Source organism: Tasmannia lanceolata, unplaced genomic scaffold, assembly GCF_043159265.1.
Source record: "Tasmannia lanceolata isolate RefF3 unplaced genomic scaffold, GAP_Taslan_0.1 ptg000003l, whole genome shotgun sequence".
NCBI classification, from domain to species: Eukaryota; Viridiplantae; Streptophyta; class Magnoliopsida; order Canellales; family Winteraceae; genus Tasmannia; species Tasmannia lanceolata.
This window is the reverse complement of record NW_027518680.1, coordinates 19,574,716-19,600,492: the sequence shown is the minus strand read 5'-3', so window position 1 is coordinate 19,600,492 and position 25,777 is coordinate 19,574,716. Positions and strand designations below refer to the sequence as shown.

General features: G+C 38.3%; 1 protein-coding gene across 1 annotated transcript; it reads left to right on the top strand.

Moving 5' to 3' along the window:
• The first annotated feature begins 285 nt into the window (after positions 1–285).
• Positions 286–24,257, top strand: LOC143853454 (protein PEROXIN-4). The gene is made up of 6 exons (XM_077363232.1): positions 286–372; positions 7,413–7,472; positions 15,723–15,842; positions 15,920–16,048; positions 22,563–22,692; positions 23,847–24,257. The coding sequence occupies exons 1-6, from the start codon at positions 328–330 to the stop codon at positions 23,933–23,935; spliced, it is 573 nt and encodes a 190-aa protein (XP_077219347.1). The 5' UTR covers positions 286–327; the 3' UTR covers positions 23,936–24,257.
• Positions 24,258–25,777: the final 1,520 nt, after the last annotated feature.

Sequence of the window (25,777 nt, the reverse complement as noted above, 5' to 3'; positions counted from 1 at the left end):
GAACATAAACATGGTGGCAATAGATGGAGCGCCATTTGGAGAAGTCCCGCGAGCCACCAAACCGATCCTTTTGTTTTCTCTGATAAGCACCAAACTGATTTTAAGACGAAAAAGGTCCACATTTTATGAAAACTGATATTGGCACTACCATGATTTCTGATAAGCGCACGAACTCACAGTGTCTTTTCTTTATTAACGGGCTTCTGATGCTTTTTAGGATCTGCACTATACTATTTGACAAATGCTTATAGATTAAAAGACAAAATGATTTAGTGTAGTTATCAAAAAATTGTAGTGCCGATATAAGTAGCACTTATTGAATAAGGGATGCTTCTCAGAAACAAACGCCTCGTTGCATTCTTGGCATTTCAGGTCAGATTTCTCTCTCGTTCTTTTCTCCTCTCTTTAGTCCTTACGTTGATTTGTCTTTGTTGTTTTAATCCTTCAAAATAAATCTGTATAAATTTCTATTGCTGATTTAATTTTGATTCATTGAAAAATTAGGTATATTCTTTTTGCACATAAAATTATTCCCCCACCACCCACATAATACCTATGTTGCCATGGAATTTTTATAGTTGTTTTGCACACCCGAGTTTAATGATTAAACTGTGATGATCACCAAACCCTATGTTTTTGTAAGGAGTCTCTTAGGGTCTGTTTGGATGCAGATAGTTACCTTGTAGATTAGTGGTATAAGTAGTCAATATGGAGGAGACAAACATTTGTAATGTTTGATCTACTTAGGATTTACCGGGTAGAATAGTGATAAGTAGTGTTTGGTTGCCAATCTCATAAAACTAATGGGAGAGGGTGTAGTTACCAATATATAGAAAGAGAAGGGAGAGAGAGGGAAGAGAGAGACTCAACTCAACTCAACAAAGCCTTTGTCTCAAACTACTTGGGGTCGGCTAAATGAATCCTTTAGAAAAATTTCCTGAAGAAGGTGAAAGTAATCTACCCGGCTCTAATCCTGGCTCTAGTTGGGTTCTTCTACGTGGATCATTTTCTTCCATTCTATACTATCCAAGGTCATGTTCTCTATTATGTTCGTAGCTATCAAGTCTTTCCTCACTGTTTCTACCCAAGTTGTTTTCAGTCTGCCCCTACCTCTTTTTACTCCATCAACTTGGCACGAGTCGTCTCTTCTCATTGGAGCATCCAAAGGCCTACGTTGGATATGTCCAAACCATCTTAAGCGACGCTCTCTCATCTTCTCCTCAATTGGTGCCACCCCCACCTTTTTACGAATGTCTTCATTTTTAATTCTACCTAACCTTGTGTGGCCACACATCCATCTAAGCATTCCCATCTCCTCTACACTCATCTTATGCACATGCTGCTTCTTGGTGGTCCAACATTCTGAGTCTTACAGCATGGTTGGCGTCACATCTGTCTTAGAAAAGTTTCCCTTCAACTTGGTAGGGATTTTACCGTCGCACAAAACTCCTGAGGCAAGCTTCCACTTCAATCAACCTGCTCTTATTCTATGGTTAACATCCTCTTCAATCTCTCCTTCCTTGTGTAGAATTGAACCAAGATAGCGAAAGATATCCCTCTTAGGTACCTCCTGTCCAGTCACATTTACTACATCTTCGTCCCGACTCCTTACATTACTTAAGTTGCACTCCATATACTCTGTCTTAGTCCTATTCAGTCTAAAACCTTTGGATTCCAAAGTAGTTCTCCATAACTCTAACTTAGCATTTACTCCTGCTTTGGTTTCGTCGATTAATACTATGTCATTTGCAAATAACGTACACCACCTCATCCTGGATATCCTCCGTAAGCTCATCCATAACTAGCGTAAAAAGATAAGGGCTTAGAGCTGATCCTTGGTGCAGTCCTATTGTAATTGGAAACTCACTAGATGTGCCATCCGTGGTTCTGACACTAGTTACTGCTCCATCGTACATATCCTTAATCCCATCAACATATTTAGTAAACACTTTTTTCATTTTAAGGACCCACCACATAACACTCTTGGGAACCCTATCATACGTATTCTCCAAATCAATGAAAAGTTGAAAACCATATGAAGGTCCTTTTTACTTTCTTTAAATCTCTCCATTAACCGCCTAATCAAGAAGATAGCTTCCATAGTTGATTGTCCGGGCATGAAGCCAAACTGATTCTCTGACACTTTAGTCTCTTTTCTTAGTCTATGCTTAGTTACCTTCTCCCAAAGCTTCACGGTGTGATAGAGGGAAGAGAGAGAAAGAGAGAAAAATAGAAAAAGCAAAATTCTACTTGACAAATTCCTCCTATTTTTTCACTAATAATAAAAAAAATTCTTCCTTTTTTTTTAGGAGGATAGCATGGATGGTATAAGTAAAGAACATGGGTGCACGTCACTAGACAAGCAATTATTACCTTTGATTACCTTTGAATCTTGTCTAGTAGTCTCTTGGAATTGTGATGCTAAATTGGCTACCAAATACCATAGAAGTTACAGAAAAAGCATTTTTCTACTTAGCACATTCTTGAGGATGCCAGGCATGTGGCAGCCAAACAGACCCTTAAAGATGATCACCTATAAAGATGTAGAATATAGAAGAGGAGAAGAGAGTGGCGGTCCAAACTCAAATCCATGTTTCATTGAAATTCAAAAATACGGTTTACAATATTATTTATATAGCATGTGGTCAAATGAGCAAAATCACCTAGTCTCATAATTTGACTATATTCAACAATCCACCCTCAAGATGATGTGCTCTATGGATCATGTTTAGCTTGTTTTTTTTTTTTTTTTTGAATGGTATCATGTTTAGCTTGTTAATTAAATAATGATGCTGATCAGCTATGAGACCCTTTGTGAATACATATTCCAATTGCTTTTTACTAGATACTTATTTGGGAATTGAGATGAATTTCACCATCTTCTACCTTCTTATGTCTCAATGTATTTTGTCTGAGAATAGAATACCGAGTTTTGAGATAATTGGATGGAACTTTTATTATTGAAGTAAAGAACATGTGTCCCTTGTCTCAAATGTAAATCTTGTGGGAGATGTCTCAACTATGTAAGCTTTGTCGTAGTGGACACCTTTGCACTTTATCTGGTGACAATCGTTTGCTTTTTGCTACTCCACGAGATTAGATAGCCTATAAGGCTCCATTTCTTTTGACGTAAAAATGGTCGTAAACACTCCCTGTTACGATTATATCATCCACATAGATTAATAGCAAAACTATGAAAAAATGGGAGTGTTTAATAAAAAGGGAGTCATGAGACTTACTACTTCTGTAACCATGAAGAAAAGCATACCTCTCATCCATTTGGCTAAGAGTCCAACTAAAAGTATTTGCTAGAGCAAGGACAAGTCTCTCCATCATACTCTTGACTACTGGATTGAATGTCCCACCATAGTCAAGTCCTTGTCTTTGGTTACATCCCTTAGCAACCAACCTTGCCTTGTACAGTGCCCCTTTTTTTCACGTCTTTGATCCTGTTATCATTGGAAATTGCCCCACCGAATGTCCCTGGCTCTTCTGTTTATGTTGTAGCCAGAGCGGTTAGATCTTTCTAAACTTGCCTATGTTTTTAACGTATATAGTGTCACTCATACGGTGCTACAGAATGGATGGAAGTAGTGGGTATAGCCATGGGAGCATGGGCTAAAATAACAATATCTACACAAGTAGGCTTGGATAGATATGCTGTGTCACAAGATATCCCCCCTTAATCTGACGGTTGATGTTCAATGGGTCGTAGCTGTAAAATTATGATATTGTGCGATGATAATGAATAGTATCGATAGAAAATTATGATATTGTGCGATGATAATGAATAGTATCGATAGCCCTTAAGGTGATCACTATATCCCCAAAAAATACATGTGATAGCCGCAGGGGAGAATGCCTTCTGAGAGGAAGATTGTACATGGACACAACGAATAGATCCCTGCGGTCAAAGAGAAGAACAATCTGGGTCTGTCCCGGTAATTACCTTATTCGGTGATGCTTGACCAAGAGTGTTAGACGGGAGCATGTTGATAACATGCACTACAATGTGGAATGCCTCAGTTTAGAGATGCTTTGGAGCCTCAAACTAAAATAACAAAAACAGCCCGACCCTTATAATATGCCTAACCTTCCGTTCAGCGTCATCGTCTTGCGATAGTGTGTAAGAACATGAAAGCCACCGGTGGATTCCATGTGTGAGGCAAAATGCTCGAAAGTCCTAGGAGGTGTAATCACCCTCACCACCATTTCGTAGATGTAAGTTACGTATGCCGTAGTGCTCATAAATAAGTATATGAAATGAAGAAAAAGTACATAAGATATCAGATTTTTTGCGAAGGAAATAAATATAAGGGTAACATGTATAATCATTTCGAAGTTGTCATGAGCAACACATCAAATGAGGAGCATCTTTTTTTGCAGTTCCGTCACAAGACCACAAGTAGGAGTAAAGATCAAATGACAACTAAATTGAGACAAAAACTAGGAAATGAAAAGATGCTTGCTCTGAATACTAGAGATTGCCATTCAAAAATAAAAACTAATGATTGCATACACATTATGAATGCTAAATGAACTAGAGGAAGATGAAATGGATTGAGTACGCACATGGGTGGACCCAACTTGCGCTGAATACTAGGGACACCGTACACATTAACGCTAAGTTAACTAGAGGAAGATGAAATGGTTTGAGTATTGACATGGGTGATGGGAGTGGATGATCGATTCCCCATAATGCTATGTGAAGAACCAGACAAAGGTCAAATAGAGAACATGCTACCTGAATCATTGTCACTATGATGACGGATGGCACTGGTATTTATAAACGATGAAATCTCAGATGTGAAGTCGGAGATAGATCTCCCATAGGGATCTGTTAAAGTATAGAAGATTAAAGATCACCAGCTCCAACGGCTTAAGCTTTTGGAGTCTTTGGTAGTTTCACATGGTGTCAGAGCAAAGGTCCTCGGTTCAAAACTCCTTGATATAAAAAATCCACATGTAATGGCCAACCCAAAAGAGGGGCCACATGTGCCACATGTAAGCCAACCCTAAAAAGATTAAAGAACGCCAGCTCCAACGGCTTAAGCTTTTGGAGTCTTTGGTAGTTTCACAGGATCATTCACGTGAGGGGGAGTGTTAAAGTAAAAAAGATTAAAGAACGCCAGCTCCAACGGCTTAAGCTTTTGGAGTCTTTGGTAGTTTCACAGGATCATTTTGATGGTTGGAGATCATATCTATGGTAGCAATCCCCCACTGTATGGTTACAACATCATAAATTTGACAACCTTAGTTTTCATGAGTCAGTGGGGCAGCACAAAGGCGGGAGTGCTTGGATTGGACTAGTATAAAATTGTTGATGCAGAGTAGGAAGTAGTCCAACTTGAGCACGAACTGATCCATCTTGTGCTCGTCTGGTAGGATAAGCATTAAATTGTGGACCTTGAAATACAGGTTGTTGTTGTATTCTGGTAGATAGTGTTGATAAGGGGGCTGATGCTGATGCTGAAAATAACCACTTCAATAGCCTCTAACATGCCCTTGTCTAGAGGAGTTGTTCTTGGACGAGTAAAGTATCTTAAAGGTGTCATAAGTAGTGTGGGTTGTGGAACACTTAGATGAGCTCCCCGATGACTTAATAGCAGACATCATGTCCTAAAGTTGGAAAAGAAGAAACTGGAGCTCGCCAGACATCGGAAAAGTAGTCTTGGCCATAAGGGAAATGGTGAAGGTTAAGTAGTCATTATCACCTGCAGAGTGTATCGGGCTTTGTTAGTATCCGACTATCATCAATCGGATGCTGAATGACTGCGAACTGATCAAAGAGGTTCTTCATTTTCCTGAATTATTCTTGTATGGACATTTTGCTCTTTATACTGTTTTAGAGCATCCCAAAGCTGCATAATATGAGGTTCATGTGGCCATTCAAAAAAAAAAATATAAGGTTCATAACTTCATATTGCTCTGAAGAGAATGAGCATAAAGCCCTCCAAAGCTCTCTAGCAGAGGTAACCTCGAGCACCTGGGCAAGAACCTCAGGAGAAAGGGTGGAATTAATTGACACAACTAGAAGTTGGCCTTTTGCATATCAAGCATCATTGGAGGGATTTGTCCTTTGAGAGAAGGAAGTTGTCATGTAGAAGTTTGATGCTAACTAATTGAGAAAACATGGTATAGGAGAATGAAGAGTTTTGTGAGGCAAGAAAATGAAGAGGATCCATGCTGAAGAGATAGGAAAGAAGAAACAAGAAAATGAAGAGATAGGAAGAAACAAGAAATCTAAGAAATGTGGTTCAAAAACAGTGTGGAGAAAAAGTGGAGGAAGGTATGGAAAATAATGTCAAACAGAAGAGGGATACATGTGAAATCCAAAGAATGAGGTGCGCAGGATTGGGGTGGACTGATCTGATCAGAACAAATGGATTGGATTTGAGATTTTTGTAGGATTTGGGGGAAATTTTCATGGGTTTTTCTTTGGAAGACAAGGGTGCTAACATTCACAAGTCAAATTGTGTGCTAAATTTTTCCAACTTAGTGAGAATAGATGGTCCCTTTTTATTTTTTAAAAGAAAGACTTAAGTGATGATTCAGTAAGCAACTAAGACGTTTGTGGGATTTGAGTGAAGGAAAAAGGAAGAAACCTTGGTGTTTGTGGATTTGGAGAATAACCCCAAGGTTTTGAGCCCTTTTGAATCAAAAGATGAAAAAGGGAATTTAAAAGTGGAAAAGTGATAAACTAATGTTTTGATGTGAATGTTGGGTGAAAAAGGATAGAAGTAATTGATAGGAATTCTAAGAAGGGAAAATGCAGAGATGAGAAGAATGCATGACAAGAAGTACCTTGATGGTGTTGAAAGACCTAGGATCTTGATCTCCGAGATCTCAAAGCTTTGGTGCCATGTAAAAAATTTCTTAAGATGATCACCGATGCAAGTATGGAATAGAGAAGAGAAGAGAGTGGAGTCTAAACTCAGTTCTATGCTTCTTTAAAATTCAAAACATAATGTTTACATTGTTATTTATGCATGCAATCAAATGACCAAAATGCTCTAGTCTCATGATTCGGCTATCTTCAAGACTTCAACATATATAGCTTGTTTAACTTTTCTGTTTGGTTTTTGGCCTTTAGTTTACTGTTTTAGCCTTTTGAGGCTTGGGCATGTTGATGATGCGATTGTGTAGTTTCAACCCTACAAATTTATTTAGGGATTGAGCCTCTAGCTCAATGGTCAAGGCCTTCTTCTTTGACTTAGAGGTTGGGGGTTCAACCCCAGCTTACCTACCAAAAAAAAAAACACTACAAATTTATGCTTCATTTATGAATTGCTTAACAATAGGGTGATATTCCCTTGTTTAATTGTCTATTTTGTCCAATGTGCTGTTTGAACTGATACATGGTATTAAATTATTTGATAACCCCTAGATTTTATCACTTATTCTCTATGCAGTTTGGAGTCCAATTTCCAGTTTCAAACTTTGAAGAATCACTAGCAGCAATGAGTATGCAGGTCGGTGACTACATACTTTAGATGGTTTTATTACTCTTTTTAAGTTACGGAAATGCATTTTATTTGGCATCGAGTAGAACATCATCTCCTTAACTTGAATTAATGTAATCTATGTAGGTAATATCTAATATTGTAATGTCACAATGAATGGTAGCAATCAGTAGCTTGAATTATACGATCTTGATCAGAAAACAAAATATTGCAATACTATGTTTGTAGGGCTCGCATGATAACTGAATTAGGCTTTCTTCATGTACAATGTCTTTCTCTTTCATGAGAAGGATGAAGAAAATCTCTTTAGAGTCTCTTCCAGAGACTTTTTAAAGGTCCTTTTAGGATCTCTTCCCAGAGATTCCCTAAAGGGAGAAGACTTTTCTCTTCCAGGAGGAAGATGATAAAGATGGTGGTTTCCTCCCAAAAGATAAAGACGGCAGTTTTCCCAAAAGAAAGAATACCTTTTTCTTTCATGAGAAGGATGAAGAAAATTCATTTATAGTCTCTTCCAGGGACTTTCTAAAGGTCTCTTTAGGATCTTTTCCTAAAGACTCCTTAAATGGAGAAGGCCTTTCTTTTCGGGGAGAAAGTTGATAAAGACGGTGGTTTCCTCAAAAGAAAGAAGACCTTTCTCCTTCGGGAGAAGGAAGAAAATCCCTTTAGAATATCTTTCCAGAGACTCTCTAAAGGCCCCTTCAGGATCTCTTCCCAGAGACTACTTAAAGGGAGAAGACCTTTCTCTTGGAGGAGAAAGACGATAAAGATGACGCCTCCCCAAATGAAAATGAAGAAAGTTTGAAAAGATGAAGTCCCTGTGGACCCCCATCCGAGATACGATGAGGGAACGAGTCCCCCAACAGCCTTTGGGTCATCCACGTGAAAGAGAGCTCTGCCAAGGAACTCTCGAAACGGTTGCCACCCTCATAGCATAGCACGAGTGACGATACAAACTAGATACCTCTTGATCTAAGGATAAATCCCCAAACCATGACGTACCTAAAATAACTCAGAGTCGCCATCCATGGATAGGCCATGGAACCCCAAAATCAAATCCTTTGTGCAATGGATAACCAGAAATACATATGGGCTCGTGCCTGATTACAAATGGAGAAGGTCCGAAGAGCACTCCCAATTCGTCCGAGTGCAAGCACTTGGTCTCCTATGCCATTTATCATAAACCTTGAAGAGTTTCGGGCGAAAATCATATGAAATGGGAACGAAATATCCCCAAGAAGACGTCTACCTAATCATGCATGACTCGGGGATAAAATAATAAGCACACACAAAATAAAATAGAAGATGTGTCACTTATCACAACTAAGTTATGAGTGACAAGCCTAACTGGTGTCTAAGTTCTGGTGGACATACACATGCAAGCTACAGCTAAAGGTATAAGATCAGTACAAGAAAGTAATAAAACACAACAAAATATATAATAAAACAACAAATCTTAAGACTCTAAACGATTTAGCCCGAGTCCTTGGATAGTCTGATGTTCATCCAAAGAAGCCTACGTATTCTCGCCTCCACGAGAATCAGAGCAACGTAGTTCTTCGCGTCTATTCTAAGCTATGATGCCTAAGACACCTAGACCTCTATCCTAAACTCGATCTAAAAGATCGGACTAGTTATTAAAGCTTTATGAGTTATTATTTAAATTCCAGTGAAATGTAGATTTCAGGACACCCTATATGCTCTAACTAAATGCATGTTAGCCCTAAGCTAATGCAGGTGGTTCCTACAACCTATGTATAACTAGGCTGTGTTTTCTAAGGAAAACAAAGGGCGGACTAACGCATCCTATTCTAGTCATCAGTCGGTGATGTGGATCGCCAACTGATCGGACGGAGGCGCTCCTATAACTCTAGGACAGACCCCTAACTCTAAAACAAGCACACAACAAACAAACAATCAAACAACCTATCAAGAAGAAACTCCTAACTCTAAAACTCTCTATCTAGGAGAAACTTCTAACTCTAGAGGAAGATATTTTGAAAACAAGGTTTTAAAGGTTTTTGAAAAAGGTTTAAAATACTATTTACAAAAGTTTGACTGGACTTGGGATAAAGATCCCAAGCTGCACTACGTACCTCGTGAGAGAGGATCAAGCCAACGTAGTTAGAAACGAACTCTCCTAATTACTACTTCTAAAACACTCAACATTTTAGATTTTTTTTTTAAGGTTTTCAAATATTTTTTATGTTTTAAATTTCTAATGTTTTTGAGTTTTAAATATTTCAATGATTTTTAGATTTTAAAGCTTTTCCAATGTTTTTTGGATTTTTAAAGGTTTTCACCCTTTTGGTCAAAGACCTAAGGGAATACACAAAGCAACACCCTAGGGCTAACAGGGGAAACCCCTAAACCTGGTAATCTAATGCCAAAGGCAAGGAAATGAAAGGACCTCAGGAGGCAAAGCTCTAATGAGACTGTGCTAGTCTCTAATAAAGAAGAACGACGACAACACTAAGGAGAAACTCCCAACTAATAAAACTATCAAAAGCGAAGGTAAATGAGTCAAAGACTCTCTAATAATACCAACAAAAGATGAACGAGTCAAAGACTCTCTAATAATAGCACCTAAAAGACAAATGAGTCAAAGACTCTCTAATTATGCTTCCAAAAGGAGGATGAATGAGTCAAAGACTCTCTAATAAAGCCACCAAAACGACAAACGAGTCAAAGATTCTCTAATGAAACTACTAAAAGGACAAACGAGTCAAAGACTCGCTCCAAAAGAAGAGGGACCTTTAACATGAGGCCGAATAAGCCTCCTAAAAGAGCAACTCACTATCGAGACAAAGCCTGTCCCCTTAAGAAGGTACGACCTTCCAGCGAGACAGTGCTTGTCTCCTCAAAGATGTAACTAAATTCTAATGAGACAGTGTGTGTTTCCTATGGGTTAACTATCTATTAAGATCAAAGTAACCTCCCCGAGGCTAGGCCCTAAACAACGAGGCTCGCTCTCAGAGGAGAGCCGCCTAACGAGACAAAGCGTGTCTCCTAGAATGGAACTCGCTAATAAGACCACAATACCTTTTAAATGAGGAAGAGAAACTACCATCTAACGGCTTCTAAAAGACTAGAGAAGTCTACTAAATAGAGAGGGGAACCCTACTTGGACTAAGCAAGTCCCCTGAGATAGGCTTTTTCTATAGAGACACCACTTGTCTCTCTAAAGGAGAGGCTCCGACTATCTCCATCATTGCCCTGCCTCCACAACTTCAGCCAAATCACAATATTAAGATGATTTCCATCTTCCTCAAAGGACAATTCGCAGAATACATAATTACTATAGAATCTTCATGCAGAGAGCATATAATGCAGAATACTAATACAAAAGATTTCAAAGTTACAGATTCATGAAACTAATAGCCACACTTTGTAATTATTTCCTCTTGTTCACAACAACATGCCATTTATACCTTCTTTTCCTAAACAATGAACTTGCATGCTCTGTAAAATATTGAATTAATATATGATAAAAAATTAACTCCAATTTTTCTTTTCTTTCAAACATGTTATGGTTCCTTAGCTGAAATAACAAGGCATGCACATAACTGAAACATATCCATAGTCCCTATATATGAATAATTCTTGATGAATATGAATAACATGGTGATCTATCAACAACACCATCTCAAGTTATTTCTTGTTATGAATAATGTAATCTCCAATACTTTCATAGCTCTCTAATAATTGCTATGACTATAGAAAAAATAAAAAAGGTGAGCCGACTCATCAAGTGTTCAGAATTTTGAAATGAGTAATCTCAGATTAAAGTGAACATGTTAGGTTAATATGACTGATGATATACATCAATGAATGCATTGATTCCTTGAGAAATAAAATGAGAATTGAAAAACTACGTCATGACCACAAGCTGGAAAACTATCTATTTGTATGCCATTAACACAGTTATATCCAAATACAAACCAAGTATATAAAAAAAATCTATCCAGATTCAAGGTAAAGGAAACGGGCATCTAAATTCTGTGTATGACTATGAGATGACTGATCTTGTACAAATTTTCCACATTGCAAGCTACTACTATTCCATACACCAAAAGATTTTACACAATTATGTCATTTCAAATAAATCTAAGACAAATAAACTGGTAATGCCATCAACTTCTAAATGATTCTAGAAAAGAACTACTAGTAGAACATGCAGATTATGAAGTAACATAACCATTTCCAACTAACACTTCAACACACATAAATGGGCCACAAAAGCTCTCAAATTAGCACAATGTAAATGACGTACAAGAGCTCACAATGAACATGACCTGTAAGAGCTTTCAATTCAGCACAATGACACTAAACTACATTAGCTTTCATTTCAGGTACAATGGAAATAAACTATGACATCATAATGAAGATGAACTACCATAACTCAGCATGGCGCAATAATAAATAAACCATTGGTTTTTATTTCAAGTTATGACCATTGATCTCAGATTGTATATTAAATGGTTTCGTTGTGATAAGTGATAAAAACTGTTGGGACTCTCTAAATGTAATAGAAAATGGGCTGACTTTGTAGCATGAAAACAGAGCTGAAATACAAATGAAGGGACTGACTCATGGGCTGATTTGTGCCAAAACAGGGAGCATAACCATGGCTGAATTGTGCCAAAAATAGGGAGCATGACCATGGTTGAATTGCAAGTAGCAGGGCTGATTTTATAAACACATATCATGGGCTAAATTGTGCAAGATAAACCGGGACTAAATCATGTTCTTGAGCCATACAAAATAGGAGCTGATATCTCTACAATGCGACCAAATGACCATGAAAATCAATAGCATGAATGGGAGAACGCACAGTAGTGCCCTTACCAAAATACAGTGATATAGAAATCAATCCTTTGTAACTATTCCATGGAAATAATACTTTTGTAAACACAGTCCTACAATTACACTACCTTATCTTGTTTGATTTCTTAACAGCCGCTAACCAAGATTATTACATTTCCCAAAGAAAAATAAACAAGAAAAAATAATGGCCCTTAGAAGAGATAAGATAAATAGGTGTGGAGATCAAACATGGTTATGTCGATGTTAATTCCCAACAAGAAAAATGGAAGGAAGCATTGAATAGCATTATTAGCCCATGGAGAAACTTTAAGAGCTCAGATTTACTGAAGGTAGCAGCACCGTGTGTGGCAGCTCCAAATACTCTTGGCTCAAGGTGGCAGTACAAAACCAGAGAGAAGAATCAAATCCATTAAGGCCAATCAGTGGCTGCTGTCAGGTTAGAGCATCACTGAGGTGGCAACCCTTTTGGAAAACATTATGCTAAATCAAAGAACCTTTTCAAAAACCTATCCCTGATCTTAACATCCCATTAGAATCTAGAATTTTCTTTTGTTTGTGACAGAAATTTCCCCTTTTGTAATGGAGGTAATGCTGCTATGACAGCTTCCAACTTGGCTTGAGTTTCAGCACGAATCAACGCACATATAATGACTGATGAAGAGCACTTCCAAATGACACAAAGCTTTCAAATTTTTGAGCTTAAAATCATTCGGAGAATGACATTTTCTTTGGCAATTAGCTTGTACACAATTTTAATCAACAAATGCATATGCCGAAAGAAACGAAGAGAATAAGTGTGGAGTGGTTGATTCCCTGCTATTTTTATATGCAATCCTCAGCCAAGACACCAGTGATAAAATTCCTAAAATATATGAGGGCTGCTATTATCAATGTGAATTAACTAATATCATGTGCTCTAATTTACATGCGAAGGCTAAAATATGAACTCTGATTCATATCAAAATTTAGGAATCATCTAAAAGAACAATCTCAAAGAGAATGGAACTTCTAGACATCCACAAATCAAAAAGAATCAAATCAATACAACATACAAGAAATTTCTTGAGTTCTGACAAAGATTAAATGATGAAAATACCTCAAATCCGTTAGAGATTCAGCAAAAAGTGGAGATTAAATGATGAAAATACCTCAAATCCTTCCATTTCGCAACAAATTTCACATGCATGAAAAAGATAATCATACACATAAAATGCATTGAGATCAAATTTTCCTCTCGGTTCCCTATCTAAATACAACTTTTAATTAATTATCCTCCAGAAAGAGTTGATTTTTGTTAGCCTTGGGGACTTTCTTCATCTTCTCAAACTTTCTTCATTTTCATTTGAGGAGGCGTCATCTTTATCGTCTTTTTCCTCCAAGAGAAAGGGTCTTCTCCCTTTAAGAAGTCACTGGGAAGAGATCCTGAAGGGCCCTTTAGAGAGTCTCTGGAAAGATATTCTAAAGGGATTTTCTTCTTCTCCCGAAGGAGAAATGTCTTCTTTCTTTTGGGGAAATCGTCGTCTTTATCTTTTGGGGGAAAACCGCCGTCTTTATCAACTTTCTCCCGGAAGAGAAAGGCCTTCTCCTTTTAGGGAGTCTCTGGGAAGAGATCCTGAAGGGACCTTAAAAGAGTTTCTGGGAAGAGATTCTAGAGGAATTTTCTTCATCCTTCTCATGAAAGAGAAAAGGTCTTCTTTCTTTTGGGGAAACCACCGTCTTTATCTTTTGGGAGAAAACTGCCATATTTATCATCTTCCTCCCGGAAGAGAAAGATCTTCTCTCTTTAGGGAGTCTCTGGGAGGAGATCCTAAAGGGACCTTTAGACAGTCCCTAGAAGAGACTCTAAAGGGATTTTCTTCATCTTTCTCATGAAAGCGAAAGATCTTCTGCCCCGAAGAAAATCTGCAAAAGAAAGAAAGAAAGAACAAGAAACTGTTAGCCAAATCTTTTTTCACCTTTCTCCTTCTCTTTCTTCTGTTTCTTCTTTCGCGTAGCTTTTTGTCCTCCGAAGATCCGATTCTTTGTTGAAGGATCTTCCCTCTATTTATAGAATTCTTTTGAAGTGGTTAGGCAACTGCGACCTCACCCCTTATCTCTCAACTTCACGATTTCCACTTCCTCTTTTGTAGGGAGTTACGTAACTTCATCATTTTTGAAAAGTGGATCAGTCATCTCTTCCTTCTGCGAGAGTTATTTTGCTCCCTAAAATTTAGGGATTTCTTTTCCCTTAGTCATGAGCTCATTTTTTATTTAACTTTTATGTTTATCCTTTTTACTTTAAGAAATAACATAATGCGTAACCACTCCTTTTCTCTCTCTTCTTATTTAATAAGGGATTTTACTAGTATGCCCTCTTTGTAAAATTTCGAGTCCAACAATGGAGTTAAAGATAGGAAAGTCATTCCTGATTGATTGATTATGCGCAAGGATTGGATTTGTGTGTGAGTTTTAATAAGGCCTGGACACTTGTCTGTGGTAGACTCTGTTTTGTAAATTCTGTTTTCTTTAATGAAATTACTGTTACCTTTCAAAAAGAAAAAGAAAAGGAAAATGGGTACCGGTAGCTTGGGATTGGCTGTGGTCACTTTGCCTTTGGTTCTTTATGTTCATCTCATGATTCATTATGAAACTTACAATAAAAAGTTTGGTTTTGGGAAGGTAGGATGTGTTATTTGCATGCTTTCTGTCCAATTCTGACTATATGTGCTTCAGTTGATTCTGGCTAGATGAAAATGGTTGATGTATGTGGACAAGCATTTGGTGATTTAGCCTTGCTGCAGCCATCAGCTATCTATGCCATGTGTAACAGAGGTTAAAGTTGTATTAGACAAGCAAAAAATGATCTTTTAGTCTGTTCTATGTGGGTTACGAGGTGGGCGACAAGCAAGCAAAGTTACTTTTGTCATGTGACAAAATCTTGGCTCTGGGTCCTTCTAATTTGAGGCATTTCAGATTGCAAGATAAAAAATTGATACTTGGTTGTGGGCTTGTTTTTGGTTTATTGTCTTTCCTTTGAATTATCGTTCCTTTTTCTGGTGCTCAGAAAATATATCTGAAAGAAAGTTGCAAAAATGCAAGTCAAGTTCCTTGTACACAATAGTTAACATCTTGACAATGAAATATCACCAACCAAAGGGAAAAAAGAGAGACCTGGTTAGCTTTGTCTTGACAATTTTATTGTCATTGAACAATCTAGGCTGTCATTTGTTCCATTGGTCTGCCTATGCTTCCTAAACTCAACACCAATTTGTTATACCATTTGGTTCTTCTCGGGTTGCATTTGAATCAGAGGATGAGTCTCCTCTTCAAAATCCAAATCACTTTTGTCTTTCAGTGTGATTTAATGTGCTTAGTTCCTACTAATATACATACTGAAAAAATGCCATTACCTGATGTTTTGGTTTTATTTGAGAATTGATTATGTTTCATGTACAGGCATCAAGGGCGAGACTTTTCAAGGAGTACAAAGAGGTTCAACGAGAGAAAGGAGCGGATTCAGATATCCAATTGATGTGTGATGATTCTAACATATTTAAGTGGACTGCCCTTATCAAGGTAAGCTTTGTTATTTGCGGAGGGATCCAAGTCATCATGTTACTTTGGGACTTATGGTGGGCTTCTTTTGTATCTAGGGACCGTCAGAAACTCCTTACGAAGGTGGTGTATTTCAGCTAGCATTTGCTATTCCAGAGCAGTATCCTTTGCTGCCTCCTCAAGTGCGGTTCTTGACAAAAATATTCCATCCTAACGTGCATTTTAAGGTGTGCATGATTTCTCTTTCCTTTTGAATATATTGTTAATCTTGAATTTTTTAACTTCTCAGCTAAGCAACTGTAGTGAGCAACAGGGAAAATGAGGGAAAAATTGTATTGATTGATTTAGTTTATTTAGGGTGTGTTTGGTTGCACAATTTTTTTTTTTTTTTTTTGAAATGGCAATATATTGAAAGAATGGAACCGAGATGGTCCACAGAAATACAAAGAAAAGAAAAATTACATCAAGAAAAGACTAAAATACATTTCAAGGAGATGGCTTAGGGGTTTTTCTTGGCATTTGCGTGCCATATCAGCAAAACTCCGTGTTCGGATGCCAATATAGCATTGAAATCCTTGGAGGCTACTAGGGATGTGTCCTGGTTAATCATTCCATGTCTGGCGATGTGTCACCCTTGTCCCCTCCCCATGAAATCCAAACCAAAAACCACAAAGATGGAATTTTGCTTGGATTTCTCCATAATGAAGCTCTCTCTCTCTCTCTCTCTCTCTCTCTCTATATATATATATATATATATATATATATATATATATATATATATATATATATAATGACACCCCCTACCACAACTCTACGAGGTTGACAACCGAACACTACTTCCTTACCATTATTATACGAGGTAAGTTCTAGGTAAATACAATGCTTGTCCCCTCCCTGCTGACTACTTACACCACTAATAAAAGGGCGGCCTAGTGCACGAGGCTCCCGCCATTGCGGGGTCTGGTGAGGGCTAGATATACGCAGCATTAACCCTGCTTTTCAGAGAGGCTGTTTCCGTGACTCGAACCCATGACCACCAGGTCACAATGGAGCAACCTTACCATTGCGCCAAGGCTCACGCACTTACTTACACCACTAATCTACGAGATAAATACCTGCAACCAAATAGAGCCGCATAATAATCAGACATTAAAACTGATAAAGACAGAAATTGAAATACATTAAACCATGGAATATTGGTATCTTTACTTATAATGTTATTGATAATTTGTTTCTCTATGCAATATGGATATGGACATGTATGTTGGTGCCAGCTACATAGAGGGTGCACAACACTCTAAGATGATAAATTTGCCGACTTGATCATTCAAAACTGATTGAAATATTAAAAATATATAATATTTGAATACATAAACCTAGAAAACAAAAGCCTAAAAGTTTCTGCTAGAATTATAAAGAGCATACAATCATCACAACTTATCTCCAGGCACATGTTCTAGACATGTTTCGACATGGGCAAAAGATTCAACGCCACCTGAATGGTGAAGCTTTCTTAGTTGTGAAAATAAAAACCAACCCAGGAGCAACCATTCATGGCTCCCAAACAGAAGCAAAAGATACAGTAGATCCCCAAAGGGGAAACGTGATCAAACACCTCAAACTCCACTCTCCACCCCGGATCGAGCCAGCGATCGACCTCACTATTAGTCGAGTGGAGGACATACCAATAAGATGCCACATGCCTCTCCATCATATCCATGATCTTTTCATAGCATTGACAAATCTTTGTGGAAACCCTTCCCATCGTACACCCAATGAATGAGTTTGAGCGAGTCTCCTTCCACCAGGGTGTCAAGGAGGGAGGAGTCCACAAGACAAATCCCTCCCAAAAGCACTAGGACCTCTGTCATATTCAATTCAGTCTCAATTACTGGACCAGAATAAGCCCATAAGGATTGCAAAGGAGGCCACCAATGCTAACAGAACTCGAGTTTCCTAAGCTATTGCCATCAAAGTTCAGCTTAATGAACACATGACTAGGAGGAGTTCACCTGGGCGTCCCACAATCAGAGTGCACCATGCTCAAACTAATCACATCCCATGAGAAGCGAACGGGAGACTTTGATAAACCTCTGAACTCAGGAAGATCGACTGCCCATCGAACCACATAGGAGAGCACATGTTGAATTCTAACACCTATTCAAAGTTAGTCTACCCCTGATGGGCCATGACGCAAAAGACGAGCCTCGACAAGATCCGTAATATAATTTGGGAAAGCCCAAAACTCCCTGAATAAACTATGAATGAAGAACCAGGAGAAATTATATAATGAAAGGGCGTACAAACACGTAAAGGTGGTACGATGGAAGTACCACCCTTGATATTTGATCCAACAGCAGCTTCACAAGTGAGCTGCTGTTGGATCAAATATCAAGGTTCACAAGTGAGCTTCTGTTGGATCAAATATCAAGGATGGTCATGGGATGGTGAGTACCGAGTACGTGTTTGTACGCCATTTCATCATATAATTTCTCAAAGAACCAAGTCTTCCTGACAAATCTGCAATGGATGAAGAGATGGTACATTGACTCCTTCGCTGAACAACACATACAATATTTGCTAATAATGATCCTCTTATACTCTAATGGTCAACCACAAGGATCTTGTCCAAATAGGCGGTCTAGCAGAAAAGCACAAGCATGATAGGGAGTAAGAGAATTCCACACCATACTAGCTGGAGAGGGAGAAGTGGGCGAGGCATCAATTTGGTATCAAAGCCAGGTTCGCATCAAAGTGCTATCAAAGCCACAAGTTCCAGGCTCCATTCCCCATTCCTTTGAGTTCATTTGTGGTAATAGCGTTCCACATCTTTATCTTGTCCTGGGAAGCCCATTGCTGAGGCCGGTGCTCTGTCCACTATATTGAGGCGGTTCACTGAGAGGTGTAGAGATATTGCGATGAGTATTGAGAGTAATGAGGTGATCACTAATCAACATTAGGGAGATCACTGCTAGAGCATGGGAGTTCTTGTGGCCACACTATTCCGATGTGATTGGTTCACAATTGGATTCACTCATCATACAGGCCTTGGAGATATGCCAGTGCTTCCCATCATTGCTTCATTACCTTTTGGAGTTTACGATATGGATGTCCGAATGATAGAGATGTGCCATGGATTTTACTGAAGATAGCTCGTATGCTGGCGAGGGCGTTTACTGATTGATTGCTCGTGCATGGATGCAGTGCAACACGATGACTTCATGATGATGTGTTTCAGCATATGGCCAACTTCTATTCGACGGAATCTAGTTCTTCCCCACATGGGGGACACTGATGTGATTCAATCATCTTAGCCGCCATTAGATTTATTTTTTTCCTTGTTGAACTATTGGACATATAGTATTTTCTTTTATTAGCATTTTATTTAGATCATTGTCATTTTTATTTAGTCTAGATGTGGGCGATGTCCAAATCAACTATGGTGCACCGTACCTTTTTTTCCCATGGCCACCATACCTTTTTTTCCCATGACCCATCTTCCTCACCTTTTTCCCTAGGCCTACCTCAACTTAGCCAAAGCCCACACGTCACTCATTAAAAATACAGGCTTACTTTTTTCAGTTAGTATATATTTACTAGTTTTAGTAGTGTAGAGTTACTATTTTTTGTAAGTGCAAAATCCCTCAGCCCATGTAAAGGCCGAAAGGGAAGAAAGCCGTGGGAACTCTTAGAAAACGTGGAATAGCTTCCCTCTTCTTCCTCTATCTCTCTCTACCACTATTTTTCTCGGTCAATTCTTTCTCCCCCTCTATTCCCACTCGATCTCCACCATCTTTTCCTCCTTTTCCCTTTTCCCTTTCCCACTTTCCCTCTTCTACTATTTCACTCATAGTTTTAAAACTCCCCCGCGTCAGGACTCCCCCAAGTCAACTCCCTTTTACCATCGCTTTCCGCATTTTGCCCTACAGAGTTAATAAAAGCTCCTTTGACTCTCCTGAATTATGACCGCGTCAAACAAATACTCAGCTGCATCAACCGAGTACTCGACTGCGTCGACTAGGATTTCCTTTGGCCGCATTCTGCACCGCATCCGCGTTTTTAATTCTTCCTTCTTACATCCTACATTCATTATCTCCCCTTTTCACTCAATCATCCCGGTTGGGTTTATAAACTGTTTTCCTGGTCACCTTTTCACCCTTCCCGGTTGGGTTTATAAATCTTTCCCTCATACTCCCGTATCTATTCTTCCCATTGTTTTTTATTTTCTTTCCTTGATCTTGATCTTGATCTTCCTTTCTTTTCATGATCTTGAGTCTCTCAAAACATGTTACACGGATTCTTCTAAATGGGCGAATAATTCGTGTCTGACACGTCTCGGATTCCAATACTTCAGGATTCTCTAAGACACTTCTAAACCTCTTTTATTTTCTTTTTTTTTCCTGAAAACTACAACCACAACTTTACAATTACTGCATGTTTTGAGTTTTACCCATCCTAATAGCAAAAATAAAAAGTAAAATAAAATAAAATCTGCTAAACCTATTAAAATTTTCAAAATATTACTTATTATATTCATATTATTATATAAAAAATAAAATTTGAAAATTGATTAAAATATTTTGGCGAATCCACGAATCGCCCTTCTTAAGGTTTGCTGAATCTGAACCCGTGTCGGATTTCGACATGCGTGTCCATACTGATACAACATAGCTCTCAAATCTTGCTCTTTCTTGATTTTGACTCTTCTTTCCGTCATTTCTCCTTGTCTTGCCTAATCAACCCCTCCTCATATCTTTAGCAAGTGAGCAACATCTCTTTCTTCTCTCGGAGGCTCGATATCTAGACGACCAAGGCCGATGCCCTGAAGAATTGTTCTTACAATTTTATTTTCATTACCGCCTATTAATTTTCCTCCTTTAAGCCTACCATCATTCTACCATCATTCTCCCTTAACCTTATTCCCTACACATATTCCTACCCTTATTCAGTTACCCTTTTTAGATTTCCTTGGACCATAGTTAGGGAGTTTATTTCATAGACCTGATTTGTTGATAGACCCGATTAAACATTTTATTATTATTGACTAGAGGGCTTATTTTCCTGATTTATAATCTGTTGTATGAAACTACCTTGGCTGAAGAATTCAAAATCTTTGAATCTTTGTGAAAATCTAAGTGGGTCTTGTAAATCTGAGGGAAACGGAATTTTCCCCAAAGATGTGATTTTGATTCTATTTGAGCCCTTTCAAGGAGACTTGTCATTGTTGGGATTTGTTTACGTACCTTACCCATTCCCACTTGTAATGGGTGGGAAATACCAAAATGAACCAAGTGTGCGTTGCTTTAGGAGCCACCTCATGTTCTTGGGTCATATTATAATCAGGTGTGCGCCTAGGCCTGGTAAGGCAAGGGACAAGGGATCCCAAATGCTTGTGGCATGCACGTAGGTCTGCACTTGGAACACATTTGGCAACACGTCAATTAGGAGATTGGAATCCAAGAACAGTGGGAAAAGCAAGTCATCTTTTTTTTTCACCGAAAAGCAAAGTCTGAGATCTGCGCCATTAGGTTCATTTTCTGATCTCGTATCCTCCCGGCCTTTTGCCTTGGCTGCAGGGCGGCACCATTTTTCTCCTTGTTGAACGCCTGAGCTTTTTGTCAAGCTCCCTAGCCTCTTCAGAAAGTTGAGCATGACGAAGCCTAACACGAGAACCGGCCTTTACATCCGTCCCAAGGTATCATTTCCAATACATCTGTGGGGCAGGCTTGTACACATACATCCTATACATGTATCATAAATCTTTACTGAATGTGACATTGTGTCTATCAATTTTTTGAACGTTTATCAATTTTCGATCTTGTAAAATCGGTAGTAAATGAATCATATATTGTAGACACCAGATGAATCGGTAGTTTACCAGAGTTGATTTTTTTTTATATAATCAATTTACCTCTGGATCTGTTTAGGAAAGAGGACCAACGTCTTGGCAGAAGATTCATGCAACTATGCAACTATGAAAGGGCGGCCCAGTGCATGAGGCTCCCGTCATTGCGGGGTCTGGGGAGGGTGATGCAGGAGCATCTCCATCCGATCCTCCAGATCAATGACCGTTGATCTGGAGGATCGGATGGAGCTGCTCCTGCATCAGAGGGCTAGATGTACGCACCCTCACCCTTGCTTTGCAGAGAGGCTGTTCCTGTGACTTGAACCCGTGACCACCAGGTCACAATGGAGCAACCTTTCTGTTGTGCCAAGGCTCGCCCTCAACTATGCAACTATGACCATTCAAAAAAAAAAAAGATTCATGCAACTATGTGTAGGTAATACTTTATGTTTCACTTTCGAATGCTCACCCATGAGCTTTCCTTCCTGCGTCTCTTGGTCAATATGCAGCCCCACGGTCTCTCGTCGGCTAAAAAGGACGGCAAAGGACCTTGGAGACTTGTGACTTATATTGATGAAGTTGTGCACAGATGTAGGGATAGAGAAATTTCTTTTAGTCATGTACCTAGGAAGGCAAATGACCTTGCTGATAGACTTGCAAAGAGTGGTGTTTGTAGATCGGAATAATTCATTGGGCAGCCTCTGGCCGTTAATATTCTGTTGTGGAGCTTCTTTTCGTTCTTAATAAGTGATATTTCATCCCAAAAAAAAAAAAAAAACTTCGACCATTCAACTCTTTCCTTTTCCTTTCTTAGCGCCATTCTTGGTAATCAATGAGAAGAACTTAGATAACGTTGACTGTTTGAAACTAAAACTGAATACTTTTGTGTTAAACAGACGGGGGAGATATGCTTAGATATCTTGAAGAATGCTTGGAGCCCTGCTTGGACACTACAATCTGTTTGCAGGGCCATAATTGCTTTGATGGCCCATCCGGAACCTGATAGCCCTCTTAACTGTGATTCAGGTAAGTAGGTTTTCTTAAAAATGGACAGACTGTTTCTCCACAGATCTGCCCAATTTTCCCACCACAAATGGAAAGGTTAGGATGATCCTACGGACCTGATTTTTTGTAGGCACCCTATCCATGTAAGGGCCTTTCAAATGAATGGTTTGGATCACCCAAAAAATGTGGGCCCACATGAGTGTTTGAGCTCAGATAAGCTTATCTGAGCTCGAGCATGGCATCGACTGTAGTTCCTCATATAAAATGCATACTTCATTACCAGTCAGAATGCTGATATTTTAATTTGTCTCTTCGTTAGTAAAATATTATGTATTAACTAAAATATTTTAATTTGATAGTTATTCGATTTTTTTTGTTCCCTGGATCTTAAACTCTCAAATCCAGCAACTGAGATCTCTCTGTGCATATCTAGTGTCATTAACTTTTGTGAGAAGCCTTTCAGAGACAAAGCCATTTATTTAATAGAAATAACTTTTCATTAAGGCCCTCTTTGGATTGCAAGATTTTTTTGGAAAAAAAAAAATAAAATAAAATAAAAAAAATAAAAATAAAAATATATATATATATATATATATATATATATTTTTTTTTTTTTTCAAAATTATATATTTTTCAACTGTTTGGTTACACCCACCATTCAAAAAAAAAAAAAACTGTTTGGTTACACCTGAAAAAGGTAACTTTTTCCAGTGTGGTTCAATTTTTTCTAGAGGGACCTTCAATTTATGATAATATGCCTCTCAATATACCATAACCATATCATTTCCCTCTACATCGTGGATAGAACAAAATTTACCAGGAAAATTCTGCCAGAAATACTTATTCTTCCAATCCAAATAGGAACTAAGGCTCTGTTTCTTTTGACATAAAATGGGCGTAAAACAAATTTTACATCCATTTTAAGTGAAAATGAGCGTAAAATTTGTTTTACGCCCATTTTATGTTGAAAGAAACGGGGCCTAATTGATGTTCATTTGTCAATATTTTCTTTCAAAGTAAATAAAACATGGTAATATCAACAAAAAATGAGTTGAATGATTCAGTGTGTCTTAGTTAAACTAAAAGGGGCAGTATCCTTTACAGGATGTTCTGCACTTATTTTTCTTATTGCTTTGATTCTTGCAATGTTGTTGTGTAATTTTTGCTTTCTGCAGGCAATCTTCTGCGGTCTGGGGATGTTAGGGGATACCAATCCATGGCAAGGATGTATACCAGGCTTGCTGCCATGCCAAAGAAAGGATAACTGTACAAAAGGAAAATACTAATTTTTTGAAACTATGTTGTCATCCATTTATCACTATCTTGGATGTATTGTGAAGTGATCAATGAACACAGATATCAAATGCTTAAACTTAAGTTTATAAGTGAATGTCTAATCTCGTATGTATTTGATTGACCCCCCTCAAAACTCATCAGGATTTTATGGGTTGCAGGACTGAAAATCTCTCATGCTATTTTATTTCAGAAATGATTTGGAGACAATGGGAGCTCAAAAATTATGTTACCCTAAAACTGTTGTGTGACTTGGTACCATTGGTTTCTGGAAAAAATAAATTTTGGACTAATGATTTTGTAGCCCTTGATTGAGAGGATGAAACCTCTATTTGGTATGTGACCAGGGCCGATTGTACTACACAATGGCTTAATTGGCTTGCGGGTGTGAAACATAAGGTGGGCATTTGAGGTACCAAATCGTTTAAGAGTATCTCTCCCTCTCTCTCCTAAATTGAGAGGAAGTTGTGGGTTTCTTTTCTGCTTCTCGGGCTTCTTTGGTAATTCCTTCATGTTTTTCCAAGTTTTGAGTATTTTGGGAATTCCTTCGTTGATTTGGTTAAGTTGACTCTTTATACTGTTTGCCGAGTTGGGGAGTCAAGGATGAACAGTCGTCACCTTTGGGACTCATTGGTGAAGGAACAAATTGTGTGGTACTTTGCTGCGAGTGATAGTAGCTCCACAGATGCCACTGATGACTGTTTGAAATTTACCCAAACAGTTTAATCAGTTGAAAATACAATGTATGTGAATGGCCCTCGTATTATCATTATTATTTTTACCATGCTCATAAACACTGTGTAAGGGCTGTGGTTGCATCTTAATTAAGTGATTAAACCTTATTAAATACCCTAGCTTAGAAAACACACAAATAAAAAGGGGAAATTGAGTAAAGTCCAATTAATCAGGGACAAAGTAGGAATTTTATTTAAATAAGAAGAGGAGTGCAAATATCTGTTGCCGTGCACATAACGACCACGCAAAATCTGTTGCCGTGCACAACTCCTAGAATTGGGAGTGTGCGTGCAAATATAGTGGGCCACGTTTGGGTGTGTCATTATCATAAAAAAAGAAAGAAAGGGTGTTTTCCATAGCAGTTAACGTAAATCCTTAAAACTATAAATAAAGCGTGAATCAAGGGTTAAAGTCATCCTCACTTTTACATTATTTCAATTCATGTCCTACAGCCTAGCACAGTTCTTTTTTCATTGGCATTTTTTATTTTCCTTACGGGTATTCTCGGCATTCATGTTGGGCAATAAATACCCAATCATTTCATAAAGTCAAGTCAGGACGAGGCTTCCATCTTTTCAGTCATTTTCATATTTAGTTACATTTTTTCCGTATATTTTGTCGTAATTTGTCTACTTTACTTCCATTTTTCTGTAATTTTTCATTTAAAACTTAATACCCGCATGATTATTATTTATTGCTACCCACCTTGGGAAGGTGGCTAGCAAGTCCCCATACAAACAAAAAAAAAACTTAAAAACCATGTCAAGCTATTATTTATTGCTACCCACCTTTGCACAAGTGGTACTTCTGCTAATCTTTGCACTTTGCATCACGTCAAGGATAAGACAAATGTCTCAAAAAGTCAACAAACGTAAATAGGCTAACATCACATAATCGCATGCAATTGCAAAGGATGTGTTGGCGAAGGTGGCTAGCAAATCCCTATACAAACAAAAAAATAGTTGGAAAAATATGTCAAAAAACCGGCTGACCTCGGGTCGACCAGGCCAGTACAGGCCGGATGCAGGTCCAAGCTTAGTGACCTGTATAATTTCCCAGGTCATTTTGACCCGTCCCG